Here is a 27,075-nt window from a genome sequence, read left to right on the forward strand (position 1 = left end):
AAAGTAAAGGAAACAAACAATTAGTGAATACTAAAAACATGCCAGGCCCTGCTCTACATGTATTGTCTTATTTAATCTATATCCATCTGCTGAGGAAATGATACCCAATTCAGAAATGAGAAAACTTAAGTTTTCAAGAGGCTAGGTGACTTGTCGAAGCCTAGAGTTACACAGGCAGTAAGTAGTTGAGCCCTATTTCAAACTCTGGCTCTGGCTGATTCCAAGGCCCAGTATCTTCCAACTGTACAATATGGCCAGTGGGTTAAAAAGAAAATTTAGAAAAATAGGTTGAACTAAGTAATGAGTTGTTACAGACGTCAGGCTAAAAAGCTAAAACTATAACTTAACTACAATTTGTGGAGGGGGATTAATTTTGCTTCCTCCCTCCCGCTTTCTTTCCTTTACTTCCTCTCTCTCCCCCTCCTTTTTTTTCCCTTCCTTCCTTTCCTTCCTGCCTTCCTCTTTCTTTCTCTCTCTTTCTTTCTTGAAAAAAAACCTTCATTTATTCTCTCTCAGATATATGTTAAGAGCTTGCTGGGTGCCAGACATTAGAGATATAAAGTTAAATAGTCCCTATTCTGGGAGTGCCTGGCTGGTTCAGTCAGTGGAGCATGTGACTCTTGACATTGGAGTTGTGACTTTGAGCCCCATGTTGGATGAGGAGATTACTTAAAAAATAAAATCTTAAAATAAATAGTTAAATAAAGGGTCCCTATTCTGTATTTCCATTATATTTTTAAGATTTTTTTTTATTTTGGGGGCCTGGATGGCTCAGTTGGTTAAGTGTCCAACTTTGTTCGGCTCAGGTCATGATCTCACTGTGAGTTCAAGCCCCGCATCAGGCTCTGTACTGACAGCTCAGAGCCTGGAGCCTGCTTCAAATTCTGTCTGCCTCTCTCTGTCCCATCCCTGCTCATGCTGTCTCTCTCTGCCTCTCAAAAAATGAATGTTGAAAAACGGTTTTTTAATAAAAAAAAAAAAAAAGTTTTTTTATTTTGAGTGAGAGAGAACACAAGCAGAGGAAAGGCAGAAAGAGAAGGAGAGAGAGAGAATCCTAAGCAGGCTCTGCATTGTTAGTGCAGAGCTCTACATGGGGCTTAAATGCATGAACCATGAGGTGATGACCTGAGCTGAAATCAAGAGTTGGTTGCTTAACTGACTGGGCCATCCAAGTGTCCCCATGCTATTTGCATTTAGCTTTTACTTGAACTACAACATACAGTGCACAAATCAAAAGTATGTATGTATGTAAAACATACAGTTTTACATTGAACAATAACATACAGTGCACAAAAGTATGTCAAATGTAAACAGAATCCCAATTGAGAACAGAACATTATTGGACTTCTAGAATTCCCCTGTGCCTATATTTAGTATTTAGTCACTACCAACACCCTCCCTACATAGGTAATCACTATCCTACAGTATGACACTATAGATTACTTTGACCTGTTTCTGAACTTAATATGAAAAGAATCATATAGTAGATATTCTTTTAAGAAATATATAATCTTGGGGTCAAGGGCTCAAACATTTCCAGGATAATATGATAAACACCAAAATTGACTATATATGAAATGCTATAGAAAAATTAGTATCTAACTACCTGGGAACTTAGAGGAATATTTCAAAAGATGTGACATCTAAGTTGAGCCCTGAGTATAAGTGGAGCCATGAGTAGTGCTCTGTTTCACAAAGACAATGCTGGCAGTGGCATACAAATGTATCCCAAGACAAAAAAAGGCAAGGAAACCTTCAGAAGACTAATATTACAGACTAAGCAATAAAGAAGACACAAACACAAAAGGGAACAGAGAAGAGACTTGTAAAAGAAATCATGGAGAGAGAAAAAGAGCAAGGTCTGGCAAATGATCCAATGTGGGAGGTAAGAGAGAAGAATGACACCGTGATTTTGAGTGGGTGACTAGCAGAATAATGGTGATTTTAATACAGAGAACAAAGAATAGGAACAGGCCCAGGAGGGAAGTTTCAAACATTGGGAAGTTATGGTGAAAATAACTATAAGATAACTAGACATGAAAGATAGAACCTAAGGGAAAAAGGAGGGTTAGAAGTACAGATTTGAGGATTATTTGCTTAGAAAGGCTAGCTGTAAGTCAATTGGCTGCCTAGCACAAAAGCCAGGATCAAGCACAGAATTGGTCATATAGCAATTGCTCAGTTAAGGATTCTGGATTAGAGGCTGAGTAGAGGCCTCTACTATTTGAGATGAGGAGAAAAAATGCCTGAGGGGAAAACTGTAGAAAGAGACAGGCAAAACAGAGATAGGCAAGGTAAGAAAGAAAGGGAAGAGAATGGGAGAATCCAGGGTAACAGAAGCTAGGGAAATAGGAAGTTACAAATAGGGAGTTTTAAAACACACATTGGAATGCTGCAGAGACAAATTACAATAAAGACTAAGGAAAGTATCTAGGAAAAAACGTAAATATTAAATATTGATTATTTCTATCTCCCTTCTGGCCTACAAGCTTCTAAATGGTAAAAAAAAAAAAAAAAAAAAAAAAAAAAAAAGTCTTACAATAGCCCCAAAACGCCCAGTGGTACCCACTTATTAGTTGGCTTGATTTAAAATGGGATAATTTGGGGGCACCGGGGTGGCTCAGTCAGTAAAGCATCCAACTTCAGCTTAGGTCATGATCTCGCAGTCCGAGTTCAAGCCCTACATCAGGCTTTGTGCTGACAGCTCAGAGCCTGGAGCTTGCTTCAGATTCTGTCTCCCTCTCAGTCTGCCTCTCCCCCACTCACACTCTGTGTCTCTCCCTCTCTCAAAAATAAACACTAAAAAAATTTAAATGGAATAATTTTATCAGTTGCTTCCTTTTGGAAAACTTTAGCAAGAGGATTTTCTCTCACAGAGGAAGAGTTCCTTCCTAGCCCAGTATCAAATGATCCATTGGTTGGATGATTAAACAAGCAGGAAGAATCAGAGAAAGTAATAGAAAGCAAGAAGAGAAGCTCTGTTTATTTGGAAACAAGTAATTTCTAATTTTATACAGAGGTATCAATCAGACTGCTTACATAAGAGTTTATTAAGTACAGTACCTCTCTTTACTGATAGTATGCCCAGAAAATACGACCAACTGGAGCTAAGCTTGCTACCAGTGTCTGATACTCTCCTCTGACTCTAGGCAAGTCAATAGTATCACAGCATTCCTCAGAGGTGTTTTGATATGTGCCTCAGAAACCAAACTCCATCCCTTCAAACAACCTGCCTCAAATCCCAGGCACAGATGTGACACCTTATAATTCACAAGGTGCAGACACAGCCTAGAACCAAATCTAAGATTCACAGAAGACCAACCATTGATAAACATCCAGATCCAGGCCATATAGATGTCTAGAACATTTCAGGGGGTGGGGTGGAAAACGTGAGAAATGTTAAGCATTTCTCTTGATAAGCACACAAAAGCAGCTCTCGGGGGAAATGTGCCCGCCAGTGCCCATGACAGCCTCTGTACCCCTCTCCTAGACTCGTGGGTTAAGGCATCCCATTGACTTCTTCCTTCTGGGCTCCAGAGAAGTATCAGTAAGCTAGATAAATAGCTTCCTCTGAGTGATCCATATAGTTATCTCAGGAACTCCGTGCCACCGAGGAGTCTAGATCCCTATAAAAACCTGAAATCCTGTGGCACTGGCACCTTGCTGCTTTAGCCACAGAAACAGTTTCACTTGTGTTCCCACTCAGTAGCAAAGGCTCCAGCTGTGCGCAGCAACAACGCCTCTGGGAGGCCACTCAGGCCTAGGCTAGCAAGGTCATGAGAGAGCCCTGAAAACCACAAGTTCTGGTAAGAGGCGGTCTATTGGTGACTCTCAAGCAATTATTTCTAGAGCTTTACACTCAAAAATGCATTTTTCTCTGATATCACCAAAACTTTGTAAGAGAGGAGAGTCTTCCTTAATTTTACAGCTCAGGAGACTGAGAAATAGAAAATAGGAAAGTGATTTGCTTAGGTTCTCTCAGATTTTAAAATTAATCTACTGCAAGGATCTAGTTCTTCCTATTTCCAGTTTAGCCCTACATTTTATTAGTAAAAGGGATAATGGTAAACAGGTACAAAACACACTAGATATCACAGAAGCTTCTGTGTCACCTTCTTTCCCCTTCTACCTTGAAGGGTTATTAGTTTGCCAGGGCTGCCATAACATAATACCATAGACTGGGTGGTTTAAGAAACGGAAATTTATTTTCTTACAATACTGGAGCCTAGAAGTCCAAGATCAAGGTGTCAGCAAGTTGGTTTCTTCTGAGGCCTATCTCTTAAGCCTCAGATGGCAATCTTTGCCTACACAGGCTTTTCCATCTAAGTCCTAATCTCCTTTTATAAGAATACCAGTCAGACTGGATATGGGTCCATCCATATGACCTCAATTTACCATAATTACCTCTCTAAAGACTCTGTCCAAATACAATCACATTCTAAGATACTGGGTAATAAGATTTCAATATATGTGAGGCACTTGGGTGGCTCAATTCATTCAACGTCCGACTTCAGCTCAGGTAATGATCTCATGATTCATATGTTCAAGACCCTCATTGGGTTCTGTGTTGATACACCAGGGCCTGGAGCCCATTTCAAGTTCTGTGTCTCCCTCTCCCTTTGCCCCTCCCCCAATCATGCTCTGTCTCTCTCTCTCAAAAATAAACATTTAAAAAAATAATACAGATTTCAACATATGAGGAAGGGGGGCACGATTCAGCCCATAACAGGAAGAAAAAGTGAAATCAGGGTATGGTGGTATTAGCGATTTAAAAGGCAGAGGAAGAAAGGAGACAATCCAGAATCAGATGCCAGGTACCCTGGTGTTTTCCTTTTCTTTGTCGGGAGCCTTTAAAACGAAATATAAGAAACAAACCAGCTAGTAACTTTAGAGAAAGAACTAGGCCAGTCTCAGCTTCCCTTACTGCTCTGGCCTGCTTCCTGACAGACATGGAGAACACAGGCAGGAGAATCATGTGTGTCCTTTCTGGTATTCCTGCTCCACTCAGTACAGATGGGGGTGGGAAAGGTGGAGGGCCTGTGTCCAATGTGTAAAAGAATATTTAAATTTTAATAGCTTATGGATGCCCCTATTATCACCCACTCAACTGCATCTTTGGAATTTTGTTCTACCTAAGATTTTAGTTTTTACCAAAGCAGTTGAATCCCAAGGTCTGAGCAAGATTGTGTATTAGAGGAACAGAAAAGGAGGGCCTGAGACAGGCTGTAGGGAAAGCTGGCAGCTCAAGAACATGCTTTTGCAACTGACCAACTGGGCATGCTACTTCTACACCCTGTAAAAACAAAAACAAAAATAAAAAAACAGCTTCTTGTTGTTTTAGAGGCTCAGGTGATGTTGCCTACTCCTCCATACATGTGCAAGTCAAAGAGGAGAAAGAAAGGCTACAGATTAGCGAACAATTAAGGCAGAAAAGTGGCCAATTCAAGAAAAGTCCAAAGAAATTTAAAAGGAATAGGGCTGGGAGAAAATATTTGCAAATCATGTATTTGATAAGGGACTTCAACCCAGAATATATTAAGAACTCTTACAATTCAACAACAAAAGACAAATAACCCAATGTAAAAACGCAGAAGATTTCAATAGACATTTCTTCAAAGAAGGTGTACAAATGGCCAAAAAGCATGAGAGAAGATGTTTACCTTTCTTAGTCACTAGGGAAATGGGAATCAAAATCACAATGAGATATCACTTCACATCCATTAGGATGGCTATCACGAAAAGATTAACAAGCATTGGTAAGGATATGAAGGAACCCTCATACACTGTTTATGGGAATGTAAAATGGTACAACCTGTTTGGAAAACAGTCTGGCAGTTTCTCAAAAGGTTAAACATAGAGGTACCATATATCCCAGCAATTCCATTTGTATGTATATATATACCCAAGAGAACTGAAAACATATGTCCACACAAAAAAATTATACATGAATGTTCACAGCAGCTTTGTTCATAACAGCTAAAAGGTGAAAGCAATCCAAATATCCAACAACAGGTGAATAGATAAACAAAATGTGGTATATCCACAGAATGGAATATTATTCAGCCATATAAAGAACAAAGTACTGGCCGATGCTGTAACACAGATGAACCTTAAAAACATTATGTTAAGTGAAAGAAGCCAGATACAATAGGCCACATATGATTTCATTTATATGAAATGTCCAAAACACATAAATCCATAGAGACAGAAAGTAAATTAGTGGTTGCCAGAGGCTAAAGCAAAGCAGGGAATGAGGAGTGACTTATTAATGGGGATGGCATTTCCTCTGCAGTGATGGAAATGTTCTGGAATTAGATAGTGGTGATGGCTGTACAACCTAGTAAATATATTAAAAACACTGAATTATACACTTTAAAATGGTAAATTATAATGTTAATAATATCTCAATAAAAAGATATTTGTTACTAAAAAAAATAGAAACAGGAGTCCTTTTTCTTTTTCAGTCCACTAAGAGGAAATGGTATAGAAGTAGGGCTGGAAGAACACAAAAAGCACACTCTATTTGTCTCTATTTCACCTTAGAGCAGTGAGGGAAGGCAGATGCAAGCTTTGTGTGAGGAGAGGAAGGAGCCCTAGTCACAGGTGGCTAGAAAGATGAAATCTGGAAATTATAAAATTCTTCAACCCAAAGTGATCAAGTATGGGTATGACCTCTTCCTTTTTAAAAAAAAATTTTGGGGACGCCTGGGTGGCTCAGTCGGTTAGGCGTCTGACTTCGGCTCAGGTCATGATCTCACGGTTTGTGGGTTTGAGCCCCGCATCAGGCTCTGTCTCTCAAAAATAAATTAAAAACTTAAAAAAAAATTTTTTTTTAATTTTTTACATTTATTTATTTTTGAGAGACAGAGAGAGACAGAGCGTGAACAGGGGAGAAACAGAGAGAGAAAGAGACACAGAATCCAAAGCAGGCTCCAGGCTCTGAGCTAGTGGTCAGCACAGAGCCTGACGCGGGGCTTGAACCCACGAACCGTGAGATCATGACCTGAACCGAAGTCAGACGCTCAACCAACTGAGCCACTAGGCGCCCCTTTTAAAATTTCAGGCAAGAGAGGCCTCCTCATTCCTCTCCACAAAACAATTGCCCAGGATGAAAAAGGATTGATTAGCTTTTCTGCCTACATCATTTGCATTCATCCTGTCAAAAGATATTTGTGAAATATCTACTATGTGCACAAGACAGCTATCTTATCCTTCCCTCCTTCTCTTTATTAAGTTTATTTATTTATTTTGAGAAAGAGAGAGAACATATGAGAAGGGGGAGGAGCAGAGAAAGGGAATGAGAAAGAATCCAAAGCAGACTCCACGCTATCAACACAGAGCCTGATGCAAGGCTCAAACTCATGAACCATGAGATCACGACCTGAGCCAAAATACAAGAGTTGAACGCTTAACCAATTGAGCCACCCAGGAGCCCCCCCTCCCTCCCTCCAAAGGTAAGTGAAACTCCTGCTCCTAATTCTTCTACATTATAGAAGGGATGGCTTAGCTTTCTCTTTTCAAGAGCCCAGTCACATTTAGTAGGTTCTGGGTTGGTTTGGGGAACATGGAAACAAAATATAGGACACAAAACAGTTTTTCAGAGATGATGTCATTTGGCTAAACATGTTGAATTTTAGATGGTGATGGGACAAGTGATATGTAAGAAGTAGTTAGAAATATGGATTTAGAGTTCAGGGAAGACATCTGGGCTAGAGCAACAGGAGAATAATCCACATATAAGTAACTGACATAATGAGATTTCATATAAAGAATGTAGGGGAGTTATATGAAAAGAGGATTGAGGAAAGAACCCCAGGAAGACCAATATTTAAGAAAGAAAGCAAAGAGAGAAATCAGAAAAGGGAAACTGAAAGAGAGATCAGAGAAGAATGGCATTGAGGATGGTTTCTTAAGTGTCAAACCACAAAGGAGTGTTCAGTGTATCAAACACTGCACAGAGGTCCATTAAAGTGTGAAAGCAATCACTACATCAGGTAGCTATCAGCTCACTGATGACCCTCACAAATGCAGTTTTAATGAAATGATAATGAAATCAAATGAGACAGAATTTCTTCATATGTATTCCTTGGAAAATGAGTCCTACAGGATGCTTCTCCAGAACAGTTTCATGGTCAAATAAGCATGCAGTAACACTGTGCACATTATATTCTCCTCTTAAGAATCATAACAAGCCTACAATAGAGCAATCTGTTGTTGGTATTACACTCTATTGGAACCAAATTTATTCCCCAAATTTCTTTGGCCATGGAACTCCATCACATAAGGGAACCTAGAAACTGGAGTCCTGTGAAACAGTTTTCCACACTCTGGAAAACAAAGTTCTAAGATTATGGTGGTAATATGGTGGAATAAGTGTTAAAAAGCTAGGCTCTAGAGTTAACTAGATCTAGATTTGAATGCAGTCCTCTTATCAGTTATGGGACCCTGAACAAGTTCTATCTTTCTAAAACCTCAGTTTTTTAATCTATAAAATGGGCCAAATAACATAAGACTGGTTTGTAAAAGTATTATGAGGGATTCATTTGGATGATGCATGTAAAATACTTATAGTAATGGTAATATCCAATAAGTGTGGTGGTGGTGGTGGTGATGATGATGATGATGGCAGCAGCAGTTGAGATCAAAAGGAAAACTGTGAAGTAGGTAATAAAGTTTTCACTGAATGAGGAGTTAACGAACAGTTGGGATCTAATTACAACAAGGAAGGTGACTATGAGAATAGGTTATGTGAAGATCTAGTAATGGCCTGGAAGTGGCAAAGAGAGCCAGAGAAAACTAAGCCTCACTCCTGACCCAGTAAGGGGGCATGAAAAGGACAGAACCTTCTTCATAAAGGCTTTTAGTGGGGTGCCTGGCTGGCTCAGTCAGCAGAGCATGAGACTCTTGATGTCAGGGTCATAAGATTGTGTCCTACATTGGGGATAGAGTTTTTAAAGGGGGGGAGGGGCTTTAGGAGCACCTGGGTTGGTTAAGCATCAGACTCTTGATTTCAATTTGGGTCATGATCTCATGGTTCAGGTGATCAATCCCTGAGTCAGGCTCTGCACTGTCAGCTCTCTCCCCTCTGCACTTCCCCTGCTCGTGCTCTTTCCCTCTCTCAAAATAAATAAATAAATTTTTAAAATAATAAAAATAAAAAGGTAAAGGATGATGTGTGTAATACACACATGCTTGTAAGTGCACAGATAATCTCTGGACTGATTCACAAGATTCAGGAAACAAAGAAATGGGGGAGATCAGGACTAGAGATCTGGAAGTTTGAAGTAGGAGGGAAATTTAGCATTATACATGTATAATTTTATGTTTTTGTATAATTTTATATTTTTATACTTATCAATTATTCCAAACATTCTTTCATTTAATTGTTACAGTAGTGATGGTTAGAGAGAGGGGTATAAATGGGGTCTCCACGAGGGTAAAGAACTGAAGTAGTGAAAGTTAATGTGGGCAGCTGTGATTAGAACAAAATCCTGCAAGTAAAAATTACAGAAAGAACGCTTTCCTGATGCAACTAAGCCTAAGAGATGGGGCCCTCAAGGGTGCTCCCCTTGAGCATCATTTTTTCCCAAGAGGAATACCTTTTACAGGCCTTCAATAATTGCCTGAGAAGGAAGGCTCTGCTAGAGAGTCAAGAGACCAGAAAAGAACTTTATGGGAGAAAGTCAATTCATTCTGGCTTAATGATCTTCCCTGAGAAAATGCTGACCCATCCCTCAGGTTGACCAGCTACAATCCTGGATCTCCTCAGAGTGCTCCATTTAAACACTAGCCTTCTATTCTATTTGTTCAGTTCTGTCTCTGCTTACTAAATAAGTCTCTCCTTCTTCAGCTTTCTTTAGCAACCTAAAAGCTTCTGTCAAGGCTTCCTCACGGCCTACCTCTATGTCTTCTCCTTCACTGTCCCTTCCACCTGGAACACCCACCCACCTGCTGCCACCACAGTCTCTGTTTCTAGAGCTAAAAGTCTCACCTCCTCCCCCAGATTTTTCTGCAGCTAAGCCAAATAAGGTACAGAATCATATCCATTCCACCCACACTACTAACATTACTGCAATGTCATCAAACACTTATTAAGTACATATGGCCAGGTACTTAGCCAGCCCAGATACAGAGACGACCTATAGGATATCTTCCCTCAAGCTGGTTATAGGAATGGCGTAAGGGTAGCTAGGTTATGGTAGTTCCTCAAAGTCTACTGAATGCAGTTATTGGCTGAAGAAGTATAAATGTCCTATAAACTTATGGGAAGTATTCAAATCAGAATCAAAGAAATAAAAATCAAAACAAGGGGATACCATTCTTTTGCTGAATTGGCAAACATTTTCTAAAATGGTAATACTCAGTGTTGGTGGGGCACCTTCAAATACTGAAAGTACAAATTGGAAAAAGCTTTCTGAAACCACACATAGAAGTTAATCAGAAGCCTTTAAAAGGCATATATACTCTTTAACTGAGTAATTTATTTGAATCTAATTTGAGAAAGCTAAGTTAAAGAAAAAAAATAAAAAACAGATTCACACAAAATGATGCTCATCATAGCATTATTTATAATTATAAAGAAATACAAGTTGTTATGGAACATCAACCTAATAGAATATTATTAATCTATTAATAAACCTAAATTCATATTTTCTAAACATATTTAATGCTCACAAAAACAATCTAAGTGAGAAAATTTTTTAATGCACACATACTATGGTCCAAATTCAGTATTTTTACTTTTAATACACATACAAATTATATAAGAAAATATAGCTAATGCTAATAGCTAATATTTCACAGCTATTAGGCCTTGGAAAAAGGTAAAAATAATGAAGACAGATAAAAAGACCCATAGAGACCTCTCTGAAAATGCTGATGGGCTTTTCTAGCTAGGTAAGCATCTATAAAAAGCTGGCAAAACATTCTGCCAGGTTCTGTACTGGGCTCTAGAACACTAGCAATAAAAAATATATATATATATAGCTCCAGAAATCAAAATCTTACAAGTACATGAGAAAGTTAGATCAAACAGTAAATAAGTAACTCCATTACATCATGGTAAATGCCAATCCAGAAAAAGTATGCAATGTTATACAACAGAGTCTGGAAGCTTAACCCCCAAAACTGACACCTGGCTAGATTTTAAATATGAATAAAAATTTAGCTAAGTGGAGAAAGAGTATTTCATGCATGGCAAATGGCAAGTGCAAAGTCTGAGATTTTGGAAAAATATATAGTTCTCTATGTTGGAAGTATTGACTAAACAGAACAACAAAAAGAGGTAAGACTGAAAAGGCATATAAGGTCTGTATCAGTGCTTTTCCAATTCATTTTGTAGAGGATCTAGTTTTTTATTCCCAATATGTTGTGGACTGATAATGCCTCTGAATGCTCACTTTGAGTACTTCTCTCACTTTCATCAAAGCAACAGTTTCTGAACTGGGCTAGTGAGTCACACAGAGCTACATAGATTATGAAGGTTTTATTTTATCAGGACGACAACGTGGAGTCACTGAAGTATATTTCTTTCTAATTTCCTCTTTTTTAAACTATAGTTTTATTACTAGGTAATTTACAATCCTAAGATAAAGGTACTATTTTTCTCTCCATCTTGTGGATTAGGAAAATGTAGCTCAGTACAGTTTAAAAAAAAAAAAAAAAACTTTCTCACAAGGCACCTGGGTGACTCAGTTAGTTGAGTGTCCAGCTCTTGGTTTCAACTCAGGTCATGATTTCACAATTTGTGAGTTCAAGCCCCATGCTGGGCCCTCATTGACAGTGCAAAGCCTGCTTAGAATTCTCGCTCTCTCCCTTTGCTCCTCTCTCTCTCTCTCTAAATAAATAAATAAACTTAAAAAAAGAAAAACACTTTCTCACAATGATACAATGAGAAAAAAGTATGGCAACTCCTATCACAGACAAGGGTTAATTTCCCTAAAACAGTAAAAGTTCCTGGGAATCAGAAGTTCAATAGAAAAAATGGGTATAGGATATGAATAGACTGTTCACAAAATAGTAAATACTAAGAGCCCTTACTTGTAAAACATGCTTAACTGTACTAATAATATGATAAACTTAAATTCTACTGAGATACCAATGCTTACCATACTTGCAAATATCCAAAAGTTTGACCAAGTCACTCTACTGGTGGGTTTGGGAAGGAGGAAAAAAAGCACCCTCATGACATTACTAGTAGGAGTATAAACTGGTACAATCTCTGTGGAAGGCAGATACCCTTTGGGGTGATCATTAAAGCAGCTCACAAATATCCTTCTTTTTCTCTTTCATGGTATACTATACTGTTCACTTGAAGTTAAGTACGGTTTTATGGTTTGGTTTAGCCAGGGAAATGTGAGCAAGAGTGATATATTGTATTCTCTGGGCAGAAGTTTTATTTTTTTTTTTTAACTTGTATTTATTTTTTTAAATTTACATCCAAGTTAGTTAGCATATAGTGCAACAATGATCTCAGGAGATTTCTTAATGCCCATAACCCATTTAGCCCATTCTCCCTCCCACAACCCCTCCAGTAACCTCTGTTTGTTCTCCATATTTAAGAGTCTCTTGTGTTTTGTCCCCCTCCCTGTTTTTATATTATTTTTGCTTCCCTTCTCTTATGTTCATCTGTTTTGTATCATAAAGTCCTCATATGAATGAAGTCATGTGATACTTGTCTTTCTCTAATTTCACTTAGCACAACACCCTCTAGTTCCATCCATGTAGTTGCAATTGGCAAGATTTCATTCTATTTGATTGCCATGTAATATTCCACTATGTGTGTGTACATATATATATATATATATATATATATATATGTACACATCTGCTTTATCCATTCACTCATCAGTGGACATTTGGGCTCTTTCCATACTTTGGCTATTGTTGAAAGTGCTGCTAAAAACACTGGGGTGCATGTGTCTTTTCGAAACAGCATACCTGTATCCCTTGGATAAATACCTAGTAGTGAAATTGCTATTTTTAATTTTTTAAGGAACCTCCATACTGTTTTCTAGAGTGGCTACACCAGTTTGCATTCCCACCAGCAGTGCAAAAGAGATCCTCTTTCTCTGCATCCTAGCCAATACCTCTTGTTGCCTGAGTTGTTAATGTTAGCCATTCTGACTGGTGTGAGGTGTTGGGCAGAAGTTCTAAGAGCCAGAGTGAAATCTGCTATGTTCTCTTTTCTTTCCCTCTACTACCTACACTAATAATGTACTAGATGCAGGCTGTTCCATCAGCCTGGACTTCAGAGAGAAGACAACTTAAAGCAGAACTCCTCAATGTTCATAGCAGCACTGTCAACAATAGCCAAATCATGGAAAGAGCCTAAATGTCTATCACCTGATGAATGATTCAAGAAGATGTGGTATATATATATACACAATAGAGTATTACATGGCAATGAGAAAGAATGAAATATGGCCATTTGTAGCAAAGTAGATGGACCTTGAGGGTGTCATGCTAAGCGAAATAAGTCAGGCAGAGAAGGACAGTTACCATATGTTTGCACTCATAGGTCTAACAGTAGAACAGAAGAAACCTAATGGAGGACCATGGGGAGGGGAAGAGAGAAAGAGAGTTGGGGAGAGAGAGGGACACAAAACCTGAGAGACTACTGAATACTGAAAATAAACCTGAGGGTTGAAGGGGGAGGGGGAGGGGGGGAAAGAGGTGTGGTAATGGAAGAGGGCACTTGTGGGGAAGAGCACTGGGTGTTATATGAAAACCAATTTGACAATAAACTATTTTTTTTAATTAAAAAAAATAAAGCAGAACTCCTCGGCATACAGGATGACAAGCAGCATGAGCAAAATAAACCTTTATTGTTTAAAGCCAGTGACAAATTGCAATTTGGCAATATTTATTGAATGTACAAATGCACACTCCCTCAAATATACTTGCAAAATGATGTATGTAATAGGTGCTCATTTACAAAATGGTTTGTGATAGCAAATAACAACCAAACTAGAAGCTACCAAATGAACCAAATTAACATCAACAGAAGACTAGTTAAATATTTACAGTGCATTTATACAAAGAAATATCTGCAGTTATTAAGAAAAAAATTCTCCTATAAATATGGAAGGATCTCCAAATGAAAAAACACAATGTTCTGAGTATGTAAAAGACACCAATTTTGTTTTTTTTAAACAGTGAGGGATTTATAATATATAAATCTTGCACTTGTAAAAAGCAATTCTAGAATAATAAGAAGCTAACAATGATTGCCTTTAACAGAGCATTAAAGGGTAACTAGATGGAACTTCCAATTACTCAGAAAAAAAAAAATCCTTGGTGCTGTACTTCCTACTGCCAGAATCTCAATCAGTCCAGCAAATCTCACAGTAAGTATAAATAGTGTACTTCTGCCTCTATCTTAAACTGTTTTCACACCCTTCATTAAACTCTGGCTTATCTTTATCCTCTTGGCTACATCTAATCAGCTTCCAGGTACGTGACCTGTGTTAAGAATATATTTACTATTGTTCTCTTATTCAATTAAGTAGAATGGTTTTGAGTTGCTCTTAAATCAACCATGCTTTCCCCTAAATGATTCCAAGCTTCGGCAACTGTTTTTATCTATTCTTTCTGAGAGACCCCAAACTGCCTCTTAAAAAGAAAAAAATCATAAACTGTCTGCTCTAATATATTCTTGTTTTTCTGATTCAGAATTTTTATGCAGACATTGTTTTACTTTCCTTTATAGTGAGATCTTTTAAATCCTTACTTCTGAAAAATTAGAAATAAAAAGACCCCATAAATATTCACTTTATTTTTTTAAGTTTATTTATTTTTTTACTTTGAAGGGAAAGGAGCAGAAAAGAGGGAGGTGGGAGAGGGAGGGGGGAGGAGAGGGAGGGGGGAGGGGGGGAAGAGGGAGAGAGGGGGGGCGAGGGCAAGGGCGAGGGCGAGAGAATTCCAAGCAAGCTCTGCACTGCCAGCACAGAGCCCCATGCAGGACTAGATCTCACAAATCATGAAATCATGACCTGAGCTGAAATCAAGAGTTGGATGCTTAACTGACTGAGCTACCCAACCACCCGCATAAATGTTCACTTTAAATGTTTACCTCGTGTCAGTCTAGATCAACAAAATTCCAAGTGTGTATGATTAGGCAACTCTATCCACAGAATTCTTTTTTAGCATCTCTCTCAATATATATATATTATTTATTCATTTAAAACTTATAAACACATATAACTATTAATATATTCATTACATTATAAAAATATAAAAAGCATAAAAGAAATACATTTAGAATTTATTAATGATAAAAATATTTCTTGCTGTCACTGAAAATACTAGCAGTAGTGATATTTTTAGTGAAAACAATGTGATACAATCTGCCTCATTATTTTTTAAATCTTGGTTTAACATTTTGTTATAAAATTATTTAAAGGTCTGGTTCCACATTCAATTATTTCAATACTTGGTTTTCAAAGTTGTCAAAAAGATACAAATGATACAGTCAAATGAAAGACTTGTAATTGGTACCTACGTAGCAATTATACTAAGATTTTGTTGAAATTTGGCTAATTAAGTTCTCATTTTCTCTGATGTCTTACCAAATGGAAATATTTTTAACAAATAAGCTCAAACCTCACTGAAGTTTTTCATCAGAAAGATTTTTAAATATGTTAATAGTTTCTTTCCAAGATTTTAGAACATGCAGTTAGTTAATGGGTTTTTATAGGTAACACTCATTGTTTTTGATACAAGATCATACACACAAAAGAAAGCATTTTCAAACACCTGTATTCAAAATGCTTTTTTCCAAAGCAGCTACCTTTTCAATCATTATCAAGGCATTATCTTTTCTCTGAAGGGGCAAATTAGTAGTGCTAGAACAATCTGAGGAACAAATGACAGTAGTGGATTATAACTCATGTCATAAATTGGAAATCCATGAGTCCATACTGATATAAATAAATTGATGAGAGAAAAGGGAAATCTCTTCCTTATAGAATGCCAGCTACCAAACATAGAAAGTATAATGGAAATAGAAAGTTAACCATTTAGCAGCCACCGTAAGTGGTGGTAGATTCAGACAGGAGTTACCAACAGATGCTTAGCTCAGAGGCAGAGATTTGATGAAGAATAAGATACGGGTCTCAGAGTATACAAAACACCTATCAATAACTAAAGGAATAAAGGTGACTTGATAGGTTAGAAACCTGGCCAATATAAAATTAACCAGTTGACTGAAGTTAACACTACAAGGATAGGACAGGCTGACACATACCTCTTGATACAACTCACTAAAAAGGGCCTAGCATCATTTTTGTGTAATTCCTACCAAGAAAGCATGGCTTGCGTCTGAACATGAGGAAACACTGGATGGACCCCAAATGAAGAACACACTACCAAATAAAAGGTCAGTACCATATGTTGAAGATAAAACTGAGGAACCATTCCTGGTAAAAGAAGCCTACAGAGAGATATCACTACTAACATGTCAGCCTGGATTGTATCCTGGGCCAGGAAAGAGAAGAGGCATTGTTGGAACAGCTGGCAAAATTTGCAAGGGGTTTTCATGATAGTGTTGGCATTGCTGATTTCCTGATGTGGATGGTTACATTATGGTTATACAGGAGAGTATGGTTATTCCTTGTTTTTTGGGAAATACAAATAGGACTATTCAGTAATACAACCTTATCTCCCCAATGTTTTCTCAAATGGTTCAGAAAAAGATTAATCATAATGGATGGAGGCTGTTGAAGCAATTGTGGTAAAATGTCAACATTTGGGGCATCTTGGTAAGAAAGATATAAGAATTTTTTACACTGCCATTTTGGCAGCTTTTCCCTAAGTTTGAATATATTTCAAAATAAATTATTTTTTAAGTGTGTTTACATATATGAGCTTGCTTGCATTTTAAATATCTTCCAGGTATTATACTACTGACAGCCACTTGTCATTTAAAAACATCCTTTTTGTACACATCAGAAAGGCCTTCTATAATAGGTAAGCCACTGATCTTGAACTAGATGGCCAAGGGAGACAAAAACTGACCCTAAAAGGCCTTGTAATGGTTTCCTGTCCTAAGCTCAAAATAAAATGGCCTTAAAGTGACAATGGTACTGAAAATAGCATTTAACTTAGCGCTCAGGCTCTCAACCCACTAAGTCTACTTGATTTCCATTAATCAGCATAGAAGGGAGCCAACAGACACCTCCCATCTCTTAAGGCTCTGGCTTACTTGTCATGCATTCCCAAAAGCACACTATAAGAAGATGACTAATCACTGACTGCTTCTTCAGCACCATATGTCTCCCAATTTCAAAGAAAAAATTGTCCCAACTAGTACTAGAAAAACAGATTTCCTACCTCCTGCAGCCGGAGTCGAACCTTGGTAACTGCTCGGATCCAGTGCGCTTTGGCTTGTGTAAATGGTGAAGAAGCCTTCTCCTCAGGAAAACTTGAAACAAAGAAAAGAATGTTCCTTAAAACCAGCCCAGGCCACAGGGTGACAGTGCTCAAGGCAAAACTGCCAAATAACTGAAGTAAAATGTTTTGTATTCATGCCTATACTTGTTTAGTGATTCAGGACACTAAACAGCATAGTCCTAAATAGCCAATGTGAAAAAAAATCCTCTCTAAAATAACACCTCCTTTTAGCTTTTTTTTTTTTTTTTTTTTGAGAGAGAAAGCATGTGCACTCATATGCACATGAGGGTGGGGGCCAGAGAGAGAGAATCCCACGCAGGCTCCATGCTGTTAGCACAGAGCCTGATGTGGGCTCGATCCCACAAATTGTGAGATCATGATCTGAACCAAAATCAAGAATTAGATGCTTACCCAACTGAGCCATCCAGTTACCTCTCCTTTTAGATTTCTATCCATTCCCTCTCTTCCTTCCCCTTTTTTCACTCACGCAATGAGTCGGCTCATTGGGACAGTCAGGTTTCAGGATTCTAGTGAAAGCAATGACAAAAAAGGGTCCTGAAACTATGTGGAGACATGGAGACTAATTCCTGTGTTTACCTCTCAAGACCACTAGTCTCCCTTGGGGGTTCTACATAGCATCCATCCTTAGGTCAGAATTTTGTTCCTGTGACCCCTTTCTGTTCTACTAAGAATTTTGAAAGGCTTAGCAATTTCTACCCTCCCTCAAAAGTGCTAAGGAAAAAAGTACAGCCCTTTTCCTGCCATGATCTTGTTACTTGAGCTGCCGTAGGGACACCCTCAGTGAAAACAAACAATATATATAACGTTATGCTATACTAGAACAAATTGAGATCCCTGGGTGGCTCAGTGGATTGAACCTTTAACTCTTGATTTTGGTTCAGGTCATGATCTCATGATTTTTGGTTCGAGCATCACATCAGGCTCCGCACTGATAGCGTAGATTCTCTCTCTCTCCTTCTCTCTTCCCCCCTTACTCTCTCTCAAAACATAAACTTAAATTTTTTTAATTAAGAAAAATAGAACAAATCATCATCCAGGTTCTTTACTATGGAATGGTGGTCAATTTTTGGTGATAATGTTTCTCCTCTCTCCCACTGAGGTCTAGTGCCAAGACAGAAACAGGCATCCACCATCTAAATACCTAAAACAGATGTTGGCTCTGATGCCCTCTAACTGGATCAACTACTTTAAAACATTGTGGACACTTCTGACCACAGTAGAACCGGACTTTACTTGCACAGTTAGGATCTGAGAGTCCACAGCCAGAAGAGAAGGAGAAATACTTGTGCTGGGCACTTCTGCTGCTCTAACCAGAACTCTACCCAGACAATGGTATCTGACAAGTCTAAGGTCTACAAAGAGCAATCTTTCAGTAGGTTGTTAACCAAGCCTCCTGGATGTGTTGTTTATTGGACAAGCCACGAGAGAGGACTAAAAATCAAGAAAAAATAAGAGTAGAAAATAAGTCTGTATCTTCAGGGGTAGAGTACACACACCAACCATTCTTCAAACTTCTACCACATAAATAGCACTCACTGCTTTGATCTTCTGGTGAGAGGCTTTATTTTTAGACCTGATATTTGAGAATCTAAGTCACACCTAGCTTTTATCACTCCACCCCAGTGGTTTTCAACAGGGGGCAGTTCTGTACCCCACGGGAAATCTGACATCTGGAGGCATTTTTGGTTGCCCCAACTGAAGGTTGCTACTGGCATGTAGTGTGCAGATGTCACTATATATTCTACAGTGCATACAATAGTTCCCCATAATAGTTATCTGGGTCCAAATGTCAATAGTGCCAAGACTGAACCATGCTCTGCCCTTAACCTATCTGCAACTCTACTGACTGATTTAATTCAGTAACAATAACACTCAAATGCTATACTAAACTTACTTTATTACAAAACTGTTAAAGGGGCACCTGGGTGGCTTAGTCAGTTGAATGTCCAACTCTTGATTTTGACTCAAATCATTAACTCAGAGTCATGTGATTGAGTCCCCTATTAGGCTACACACTGAGCATGAGACCCACTTAAGATTCTCTCTTCCCATTCCCCTCCCTACCACTCTCCCTCTCTAAAAGACAGGTTTAAAATTTTTCTTCTTATGGGTACCATTTAATTCCAGATATACTGCTAGACCCTGGGGAGGCAGAAGGGAGAGTTACACCTGACTTTTAGACCAATTCTTTCTTAACTCTGTCCTGGTTTTCTCAGCCAGGAAAAAACAAAACAAAACAATGTTCACATAAGAAGTTTAAATATTAATAGGATGGGAAGCCTATTTCATCCAAAGTAACTCCTCTGAATGAACTAAACTGTAGGGCTCAGATCAATTCCAGATTCAGAGGCTACCATATATAGGTCAACTAGTAGGCCAAGAACTGCATACTCAAGAAGACCTGGTACACTGCAGGTAACTACAAAGAACCCAAGTAATCTTCAGAGATCCCAGAATACCTAGGGAGTTACACCAAAAATCAAAGGAAGCAGTATAGAGCTAAACCTCAGTATCCTGATCACTACCATACCCAGTTATAGGGAAACAAATGAAAAGCACTTATATCTAGCAATACCACAGAGGAGTACTGAGGAAACCACATGAACTCCTTAGGGCAGCCATCACCTACCTCTCCTGAGGGCCTACGACATGGTCTTCGTGTAGCACCAGATCTGGGGGAGGATGGATTGTGGCATCTTCTTTCCTCTCCTTGGGTTCACATGCTGTCTCCTCTTCACCCGTCACCTCCAAGGCTTTCTCTTGTTCTCCAAAGCCCACTTGACCGTCTCTGGAGAAGCTGCCAGAGCTGTGGCATGAATGAATCGAGTCCCTCTCCCGACGGTCATCATCTTGTTCGTGACACTGGTCTAGTTCACTCAACTGAGAGCTTACTTGACTCACATTACAGGAGGACCCATACCTACTACTGCTGGTGGGGCTGTGGGAATGAAAGGGAGACAGATGAGTAGTTACATGCAAGCCAGGGACCAGGACAAAAGTAACTGATAAATCCAAAAGTAAAGATTCTATCAGTGGCAAGTATCACAAAACAGGAGGTTCCTGGGACGACAGAACCAACCTTCACAATCTAGAAGAACTAGTTTCTAGTCAGCAGAAACACAACATGAAAAACTATACAATATGCTGGGGTCTTCAAAAGGACTTAACCTTAACCTGCATTTGACTTTGAAGCATACTTCATCTTAATGTGATTTTTGTAAGTAGGATTAAGAATTATTAAAATAGTCTGGCGCCTGGGTGGCTCAGTCAGTGAAGCATCAGACTTGTCTCAGGTCATGATCTTCTTGTTCGTGAGTTCGGCCGTGTCGGGCTCTATGCTGACAACTCAGAGCCTGCTTCGGATTCTGTCTCCCTCTCTCTCTGCCCCTCCCCAACCTGTGCTCAGTGTCTGTTGCTCTCTCTAAAAAATAAATAAAACATTTAAAAAAAAGGATTAGGGGTGGCTTGGTGGCTCATTCAGTTAAGCATCCAACTTTGGCTCAGGTCATGATCTCACAGTTCATGGATTTGAGCCCTGCATCTGGCTCCCTATGCTGACAGCTCAGGGCCTGGAATCTGCTTCGGATTCTCGTCTCCCTCCCTCTGTGCCCTTCCCCAACTTGCACGCGCGCAAGCACGCTCTTGCTCGCGTGCTCTCTAAAATAAACATTTAAAAAATTTTAAGTATTATTAAAATAGTTTGTCGTTTATGCCTAATATTCTTTACTCAGAATTAAGTGTTTATTTTTGAGAGGAAGGGAGAGAGACAGAGAGGCAGTGTGAGCGGGGGGAAGGGCAGAAAGAGATAAAGACATAGAACCCGAAGTGGGCTCCAGGCTCTGAGCTGTTAAGCACAGAGCCTGATGCAGGGTTCAAACCCACGAACCATGAGATGATGACCTGAGCTGAAGTTGGATGCTTACCAATGGGCCACCCAGGTGCCTCTTTACTCAGACTTCTAAAAAAACTTGTCCAGTGGCTGTGATTAAAGTTTCCTAATTTCTATAAAGTAAAATGGGTGAACTCTTATTTCCCTTTATTATTTATTAAATTGATGTCCCCCTGATATCCACTCTTCTTCCTCTACAATTGTAAATGTGAATGTCTATTCCTTATGATGAGCAAAGGAGATTGGAGATGTTTCTTCAATTATCTCTCAGCTATCTACATTATGAGGTGATGGAAACCTATGACCCCCCCCCCAAAAAAAACAAAACAAACAAACAAAAAAACCCTCAGGGAAATGGCCTCATCAACAGGAATGTTACAGTGATATCTCTGGCAGCACAGGGAATGTCCCAAAGATGAACCATCTGTAACTGAGTTGCTCTCAGGACATGGCTCAGTTTTGGATAAAGTAGACAAAGTCCAACTCCAGGATCTGGGTCAGGGCCATATAAATGCATTTTTATACCTGAAGAAGGGCCAGCCCAACCATTCTCGATCACCTCAATTCCCGTATCCAGAAAGGTTTGTTCCCCTGCAAATTTCCTGTTCCCTGCTGTCTAAAGACAGCACCGAAAGCAGAGAAAGTGGCAGTGAATCATGATTAGAAAGAGGACCAGTATCCACAAGTTACTCTTGTGAGGTAGATACTGTCTCTCTCTCCCTCTCTCTGTGCCCTTCCCCTGCTCACATGCACACACTCTCAAAATAAATAAACTTAAAAAAAAAAAAAAAGATAGAGGTTCTAGGTGATGATCTATCATATCTATTCCAGCCCATTTGGATAGTTCTATCTCAAGTGGGGCCTTCCTTTCACTTCTGGTATCCTGCTGGAAAGCCTCCATGCAAAAGGACAAAGAAATTCCTTGCCACAGAGTCAAACCTTTAACTAAAGGGCTTATGTTTATCTTTGGCCAAATGAAGATAAATCATTATTGTTTCCTGGTGATATTTTCCCTTTGGTTCCTCCTAATTATCTGGTATTTTCAGGCTAATTACTGGCCCTTCATTGCATGGCAGCAGGACAGGTGCCAGGTCACTGCTCTGAACAGTTCCTAACACATGTGTACACATTAAGTATACACACACACACACACACACACACAATCTCTAAGAACAGCCCCTTTGGCCAGGTTTGGGTGAGAGGTCATGGCAATATTCTTGAACTGCACTGTATATGGTGCTTCTCCTGAGGGGAAACTGTATCTTTTCCAGATGGACCCTGCACAATGCTCCAGTATAAAGAACTATAGCAAATGATAGCCCTGAGCTCCTGTGACACTTTATTCAAAGCGCTTACCAGACACCAGTCTCAAGGGTACAAAAAGGCAAAGACTGGAAGAAGTTATGCAGATCCATGTAGAATAGGATATAGAATATATAAACTATCCCAACCTCTGCATTTTTCATTTTACTTAATAACCTCATTGCCACTGGAGAAAGTATCTTAGAAGACTTGTAAAAGCAAAGCAAAGTAGGTCTCGCCCTAGCTAGTATAGATATGTGCTAAAGGCCCAAGAAAGCATCCTAGCCTGTCATGTGGCTGTAATTAATACAGGCCACATGACTACCAGCTGCCTCTTCTTACCCTCCATTCTCTATTCCGCTTTATACAAGGCAGAGCAAATCAGAATGAGCAAATACCAGGGCGGAGCCTTTCATTTAGCACTAAGTTCCTTCTCCCAATAAATGAATTACATTTGGCACTAGAGAGATGGGAAAGAATGAAAAGACTCACACATTATTTCTTGTTACTTAACCCCTAGTTAACATGAAACTCAGGTGCTAGGAAAGACACAGGAAGAATAAAAAGCAGGCTACCATTAATCTACCACTAAGTCATTGCATCATAAATGGTCAATTCCTTAAATTCATTTATGATGCTTTAGTTGAGACAGGCCTTTTGTCGGTCTTTGGTTCCTTGATGCCATGCAGAGTAACTGGCTGCTGTACATCTGAAAGAGACTCAGTGCTATCAGGTACTACTTCCTCTTCTTGTCTTTCTGGCTGGTGAAGTAGCTCAGTGAGGACAGGCCCTTTGTCAGTCTCTGGTTCCGTGGTGCCATGCAGAGTAACTGGCTGTTGTCCATCTGAAAGAGACTCAGTGGAAGCAGGTATTACCTCCTCTTGTGTTTCTAGCTGGTGAAGTGGCTCAGTGACAGTGCAGTGTTCTTCCTTATGTTCTTCCTTATGACTCCCTGAAGGACAGGTGGAGCTAGAGAGGTTGCCTTTGGAATCCCAGTGTTCTCCAGATGCCGAGATTTTCTGCTGGTTTTCCATGTCTCCAGGTTCTGACAGCCCATGAGCACATATACTTGGCTTGGTCTTCAGCTGCTCAGACATCCCAGAGGGTTGAGTAGCTGGCTCAGCACTAGCTCCAGCTATTTGAGAAGACTCTAAAGCTTTGTCAGCCTTATTAGAGTTAAGGTCCTGATCACCGCTGATAACCAAAACTGGAGAAGAGGATTCAGCAACCATTTGTTCAGGGCCCCCTTTGTTCTCTTTTGGCCACGTGAATGAAAGATCCAGCTTCTTTCCAAACCTTAGTTTTAGATCACTTGCCACTGTACTCCCTTTCCCCTCACTACCTCCCTCAAATAGATTTGACAACTTCTTAAAACTGCCCATTAAGCCAGGCTCGGCTGCTCTATTGCCAGAGGAGGAAAGTGGGGAAAAGAAAGACCTTAGTGGTTTTCCATAGTCAGTGGCAGAGGATGGGAAATGGAGTTTTGGCCAATTGGTCATATTTGGGATCTCAAAAAGAGATCTTGGCTGCTCTGTTTCCTGAGGGGCTGCAGGCAGATCTTGGAGGGTATCAAGTACCCCACAACGTTTTTTGGCACAAAGCACAGGTTCCTCCGGCAGTGGTTGAGAAAGGGATCCTTGGGTTTCCGGTGTGGCACTCTGGCCAACACTGACCTCACTAAACAGTGGAGTACTGGCTTCCACTGAATCGGTTTCCTGTAGCCCCAAGAAGTCTTGGTTTGTGGAGGCTGACTGCATAGCTGGCTCTGGCTCAAAAGTAATAGGTGGCTGAAACGGAGGAGGAAGCTCTTTGGCAACACAGGTAAGATCTGGATCCATCTGTGATGGCGATGAAATGTGCTCTGCTTCCAATGAGGTCTCTGTGTCTGTGCCCTGCAACAACCCCACGTCTCCTTCATCACTCAGAGACAATACTCTTTGTCCTGTATCATCCTCTGAAACAGAAGGTGCAGCCTTCAGAATTGTTTCAGAATCTTGGTTTTCTAGAATATTGTCAGGAATATTATTGTTTTCCATTTCAGCTGTTAATTTAGTATCATCTATCAGGGTCTCTGAGTCTGACTTTGCACTAAACACAGTCATTCCACAGTCACTGAGAGTAGATTCTGAATTGAGTGTTTGAGAGGGAGTTTCTCTCCACAAATTTTCTGGAGGTACTAATCCTATAGTCTCTCTGCAGCTACCATTTTGAGGCCATGCAGTAGCTGGGATAGGCGATTCTTGTTTCTGAGTCTCTGGTTTGGGACTTTTAAAAATTCCAAGTAACTCACCTTTGAAGGACTGAGATGATGCACGAGAAGAGAGAGAGAAAAAGGAGTTTTTTGTTGGAGGTTTAGGAGAGGAGAAAAGTCCAGAGAAAGTTTTAGGAGGTTCAATTAAGCACTCAGAGAAAGATTTCACTTTTGTCACAAACCCTGAAAACATTTCTACTGTAGAGCCCAATATTAATTTGTCTCCCTCTTTATCTGTCTCTAGGCTCTGGAGGTGCCCCGTATACCCTTGCTCCACAGAGGGCAAGGCTGGCTCCAGGACCTGTGGTAATACGTCATTAGGGGCCTTTTCTACTGGCAAGTTCAAAGGGTCACTAGTAAATCTTTCATTGTGGTGGTAGTTAGTACAACTGTCTAAATTGTTTAGATTTTCATTCAAATGATTATTATGTGAAAAAGACTTGGCCAATGAGTCAGTAGGGAAGGCTTCCTGTATGAAAGCCTCTTCTTCATAGGAAGCTACCCCAAGTGTCTCTGGACCAATGAGCAGTGTTTCAGTTTGTACCTGAAATCCTGGTGAATGAGGAACGTTGTCTTGCAACTTATTCATCTGGAAATCTGCTAAAGATGTCCCTGGTCCATTACTAGAATCCAAGTTTCCCTGATAGTCCTTCTCTACATTGAACTCATCTGTAAGGCATGTAACCTCAACAGTCTTGCTAATAGAAACACAATGAGCCATTTGCTGTTCATGAACTACCTCCTGGACCATGCAATCTCTATTGCCACTGCAACCTTCTCTATTCATTGTGCCATTCATGTCTACCAAAACACTTGGCTTCTTACAGGGCTGAGAAGTCACTGGAGCAACTGTTGAAAGGCTCTGTTTTTCCCCAGGAGTTTGCTGCTTTTCATCCAAAAAGGACAAGCTGAAGAAACTAAAAGGTCTATTATGAGAGGCATCCTTCTTGCTGCTTGAGTTAGTAGAGGAAAAAAAGGAAGGAAGTGTGAATAGCCCTTCTGCTTGAGATTTGGTTCTTGGTAGAGTAGCAGAGGCTCTGTTCTCAGGTTTTTCAGATCCAGTCAGGAAAGAAAATATACTCTTTCTGGTTGGCAACTCTGGTTGAGATGGAGATGTTGTGGCAGTTGAACAACTCTGGTCTTGTTCAGAAGAATGATATTGTTCATTTGAATTTCTTCTGCTCAGAATATCAAAAGACAGTTTATTACTTCCAGAAACTTCTGTCACTGTAGACACAACACTAGTTTCTACTGAAGAATCTCTGGAAGATTCTTTGAGACAATTGATCGAGAAAGATGGGTTTGGTGATTGCTGAATTAGGTGGTCTCTGGAAGGTACCTCTTTTTCAGTCAAATTATTACTCTGTATATCCATAGTCGACGGTTCTTTTAGCTCACTGTCATCAATAGTAACCTGCTTGTTCAGACTCCTAGCTCGAACCTTCCTTTTAGAGGCAACTGGCATAGCAGAAAAGTTTCCATCATTCTGGCTATTTAGCTGTGCAGGATTAGGACTTGATTTGACTTCATCCTTATTAATCATCAAGGAAACAGACATACTTTCAGTTGTCTGTATAGAAGATACATTGGTTTTAAATAAATCCCCAAGGGTACCAAAAAAATTTGAAACACCAGAAGATTCATTCATTTGCTGAGAAGGTATCTTTTTATCTTCATTATTTTCTAAATTTGGTGATCCTCCTTTATTCACCTGGGTTTTTAAAAGGTTAAAAAATCCAGATGCCTGTTTTCCACTTGATACCACACTTACTGAAGAGTCTTCTCCCCTACCAAAGAGTTTCAACGCACTTTTAAATAATGTTTTCTCAGCCTCTTTGGAAGACTGGTCATGGAGAAGCTCACAGTTCTTGTGTTCATCCCTACTGAACTGTGATGTAAGCGGAACTGAGACAAAGTCAACTTTAATGACTTCATCATTTTCGATATCTGATTTAGCTTGAAGCGTTGTTTGACTTACCTGGACGACAGATTTTAACGAACTTTGTTTTTTCACATGAGTACTTTTATTTAAAGGGAATTCTTGCTTCATATTTTTAAATTCTGATTGCTGAGCATTGGATACTATTTGTCTTTCTAAGTCCTTCTTGAGAAGATCTTCTTCTCCATTTTGAGAGTTACTCTCTAATTGTTTATTCAGAATTAATGACTGAACACCACCATTTGTGAGCTCTGCTAAGTCTGACTCCTGATCCATTTTCTT

General features: G+C 39.5%; 1 protein-coding gene across 1 annotated transcript in view; it reads right to left on the bottom strand.

The window, feature by feature from the left end:
• Positions 1-27,075, bottom strand: part of UNC13B (unc-13 homolog B) — a 226,456-nt gene that overhangs the window by 75,309 nt on the left and 124,072 nt on the right. The window contains exons 9-10 of the mRNA XM_029920814.1: positions 20,042-20,350; positions 17,332-17,422 (exon numbers count right to left, since the gene is read on the bottom strand). Coding sequence (XP_029776674.1) covers positions 17,332-17,422; positions 20,042-20,350 — 400 coding nt within the window. The remainder of the gene's footprint in view (positions 1-17,331; positions 17,423-20,041; positions 20,351-27,075) is intronic.

This window comes from Suricata suricatta, chromosome 13 (assembly GCF_006229205.1).
Source record: "Suricata suricatta isolate VVHF042 chromosome 13, meerkat_22Aug2017_6uvM2_HiC, whole genome shotgun sequence".
NCBI lineage: Eukaryota > Metazoa > Chordata > Mammalia > Carnivora > Herpestidae > Suricata > Suricata suricatta.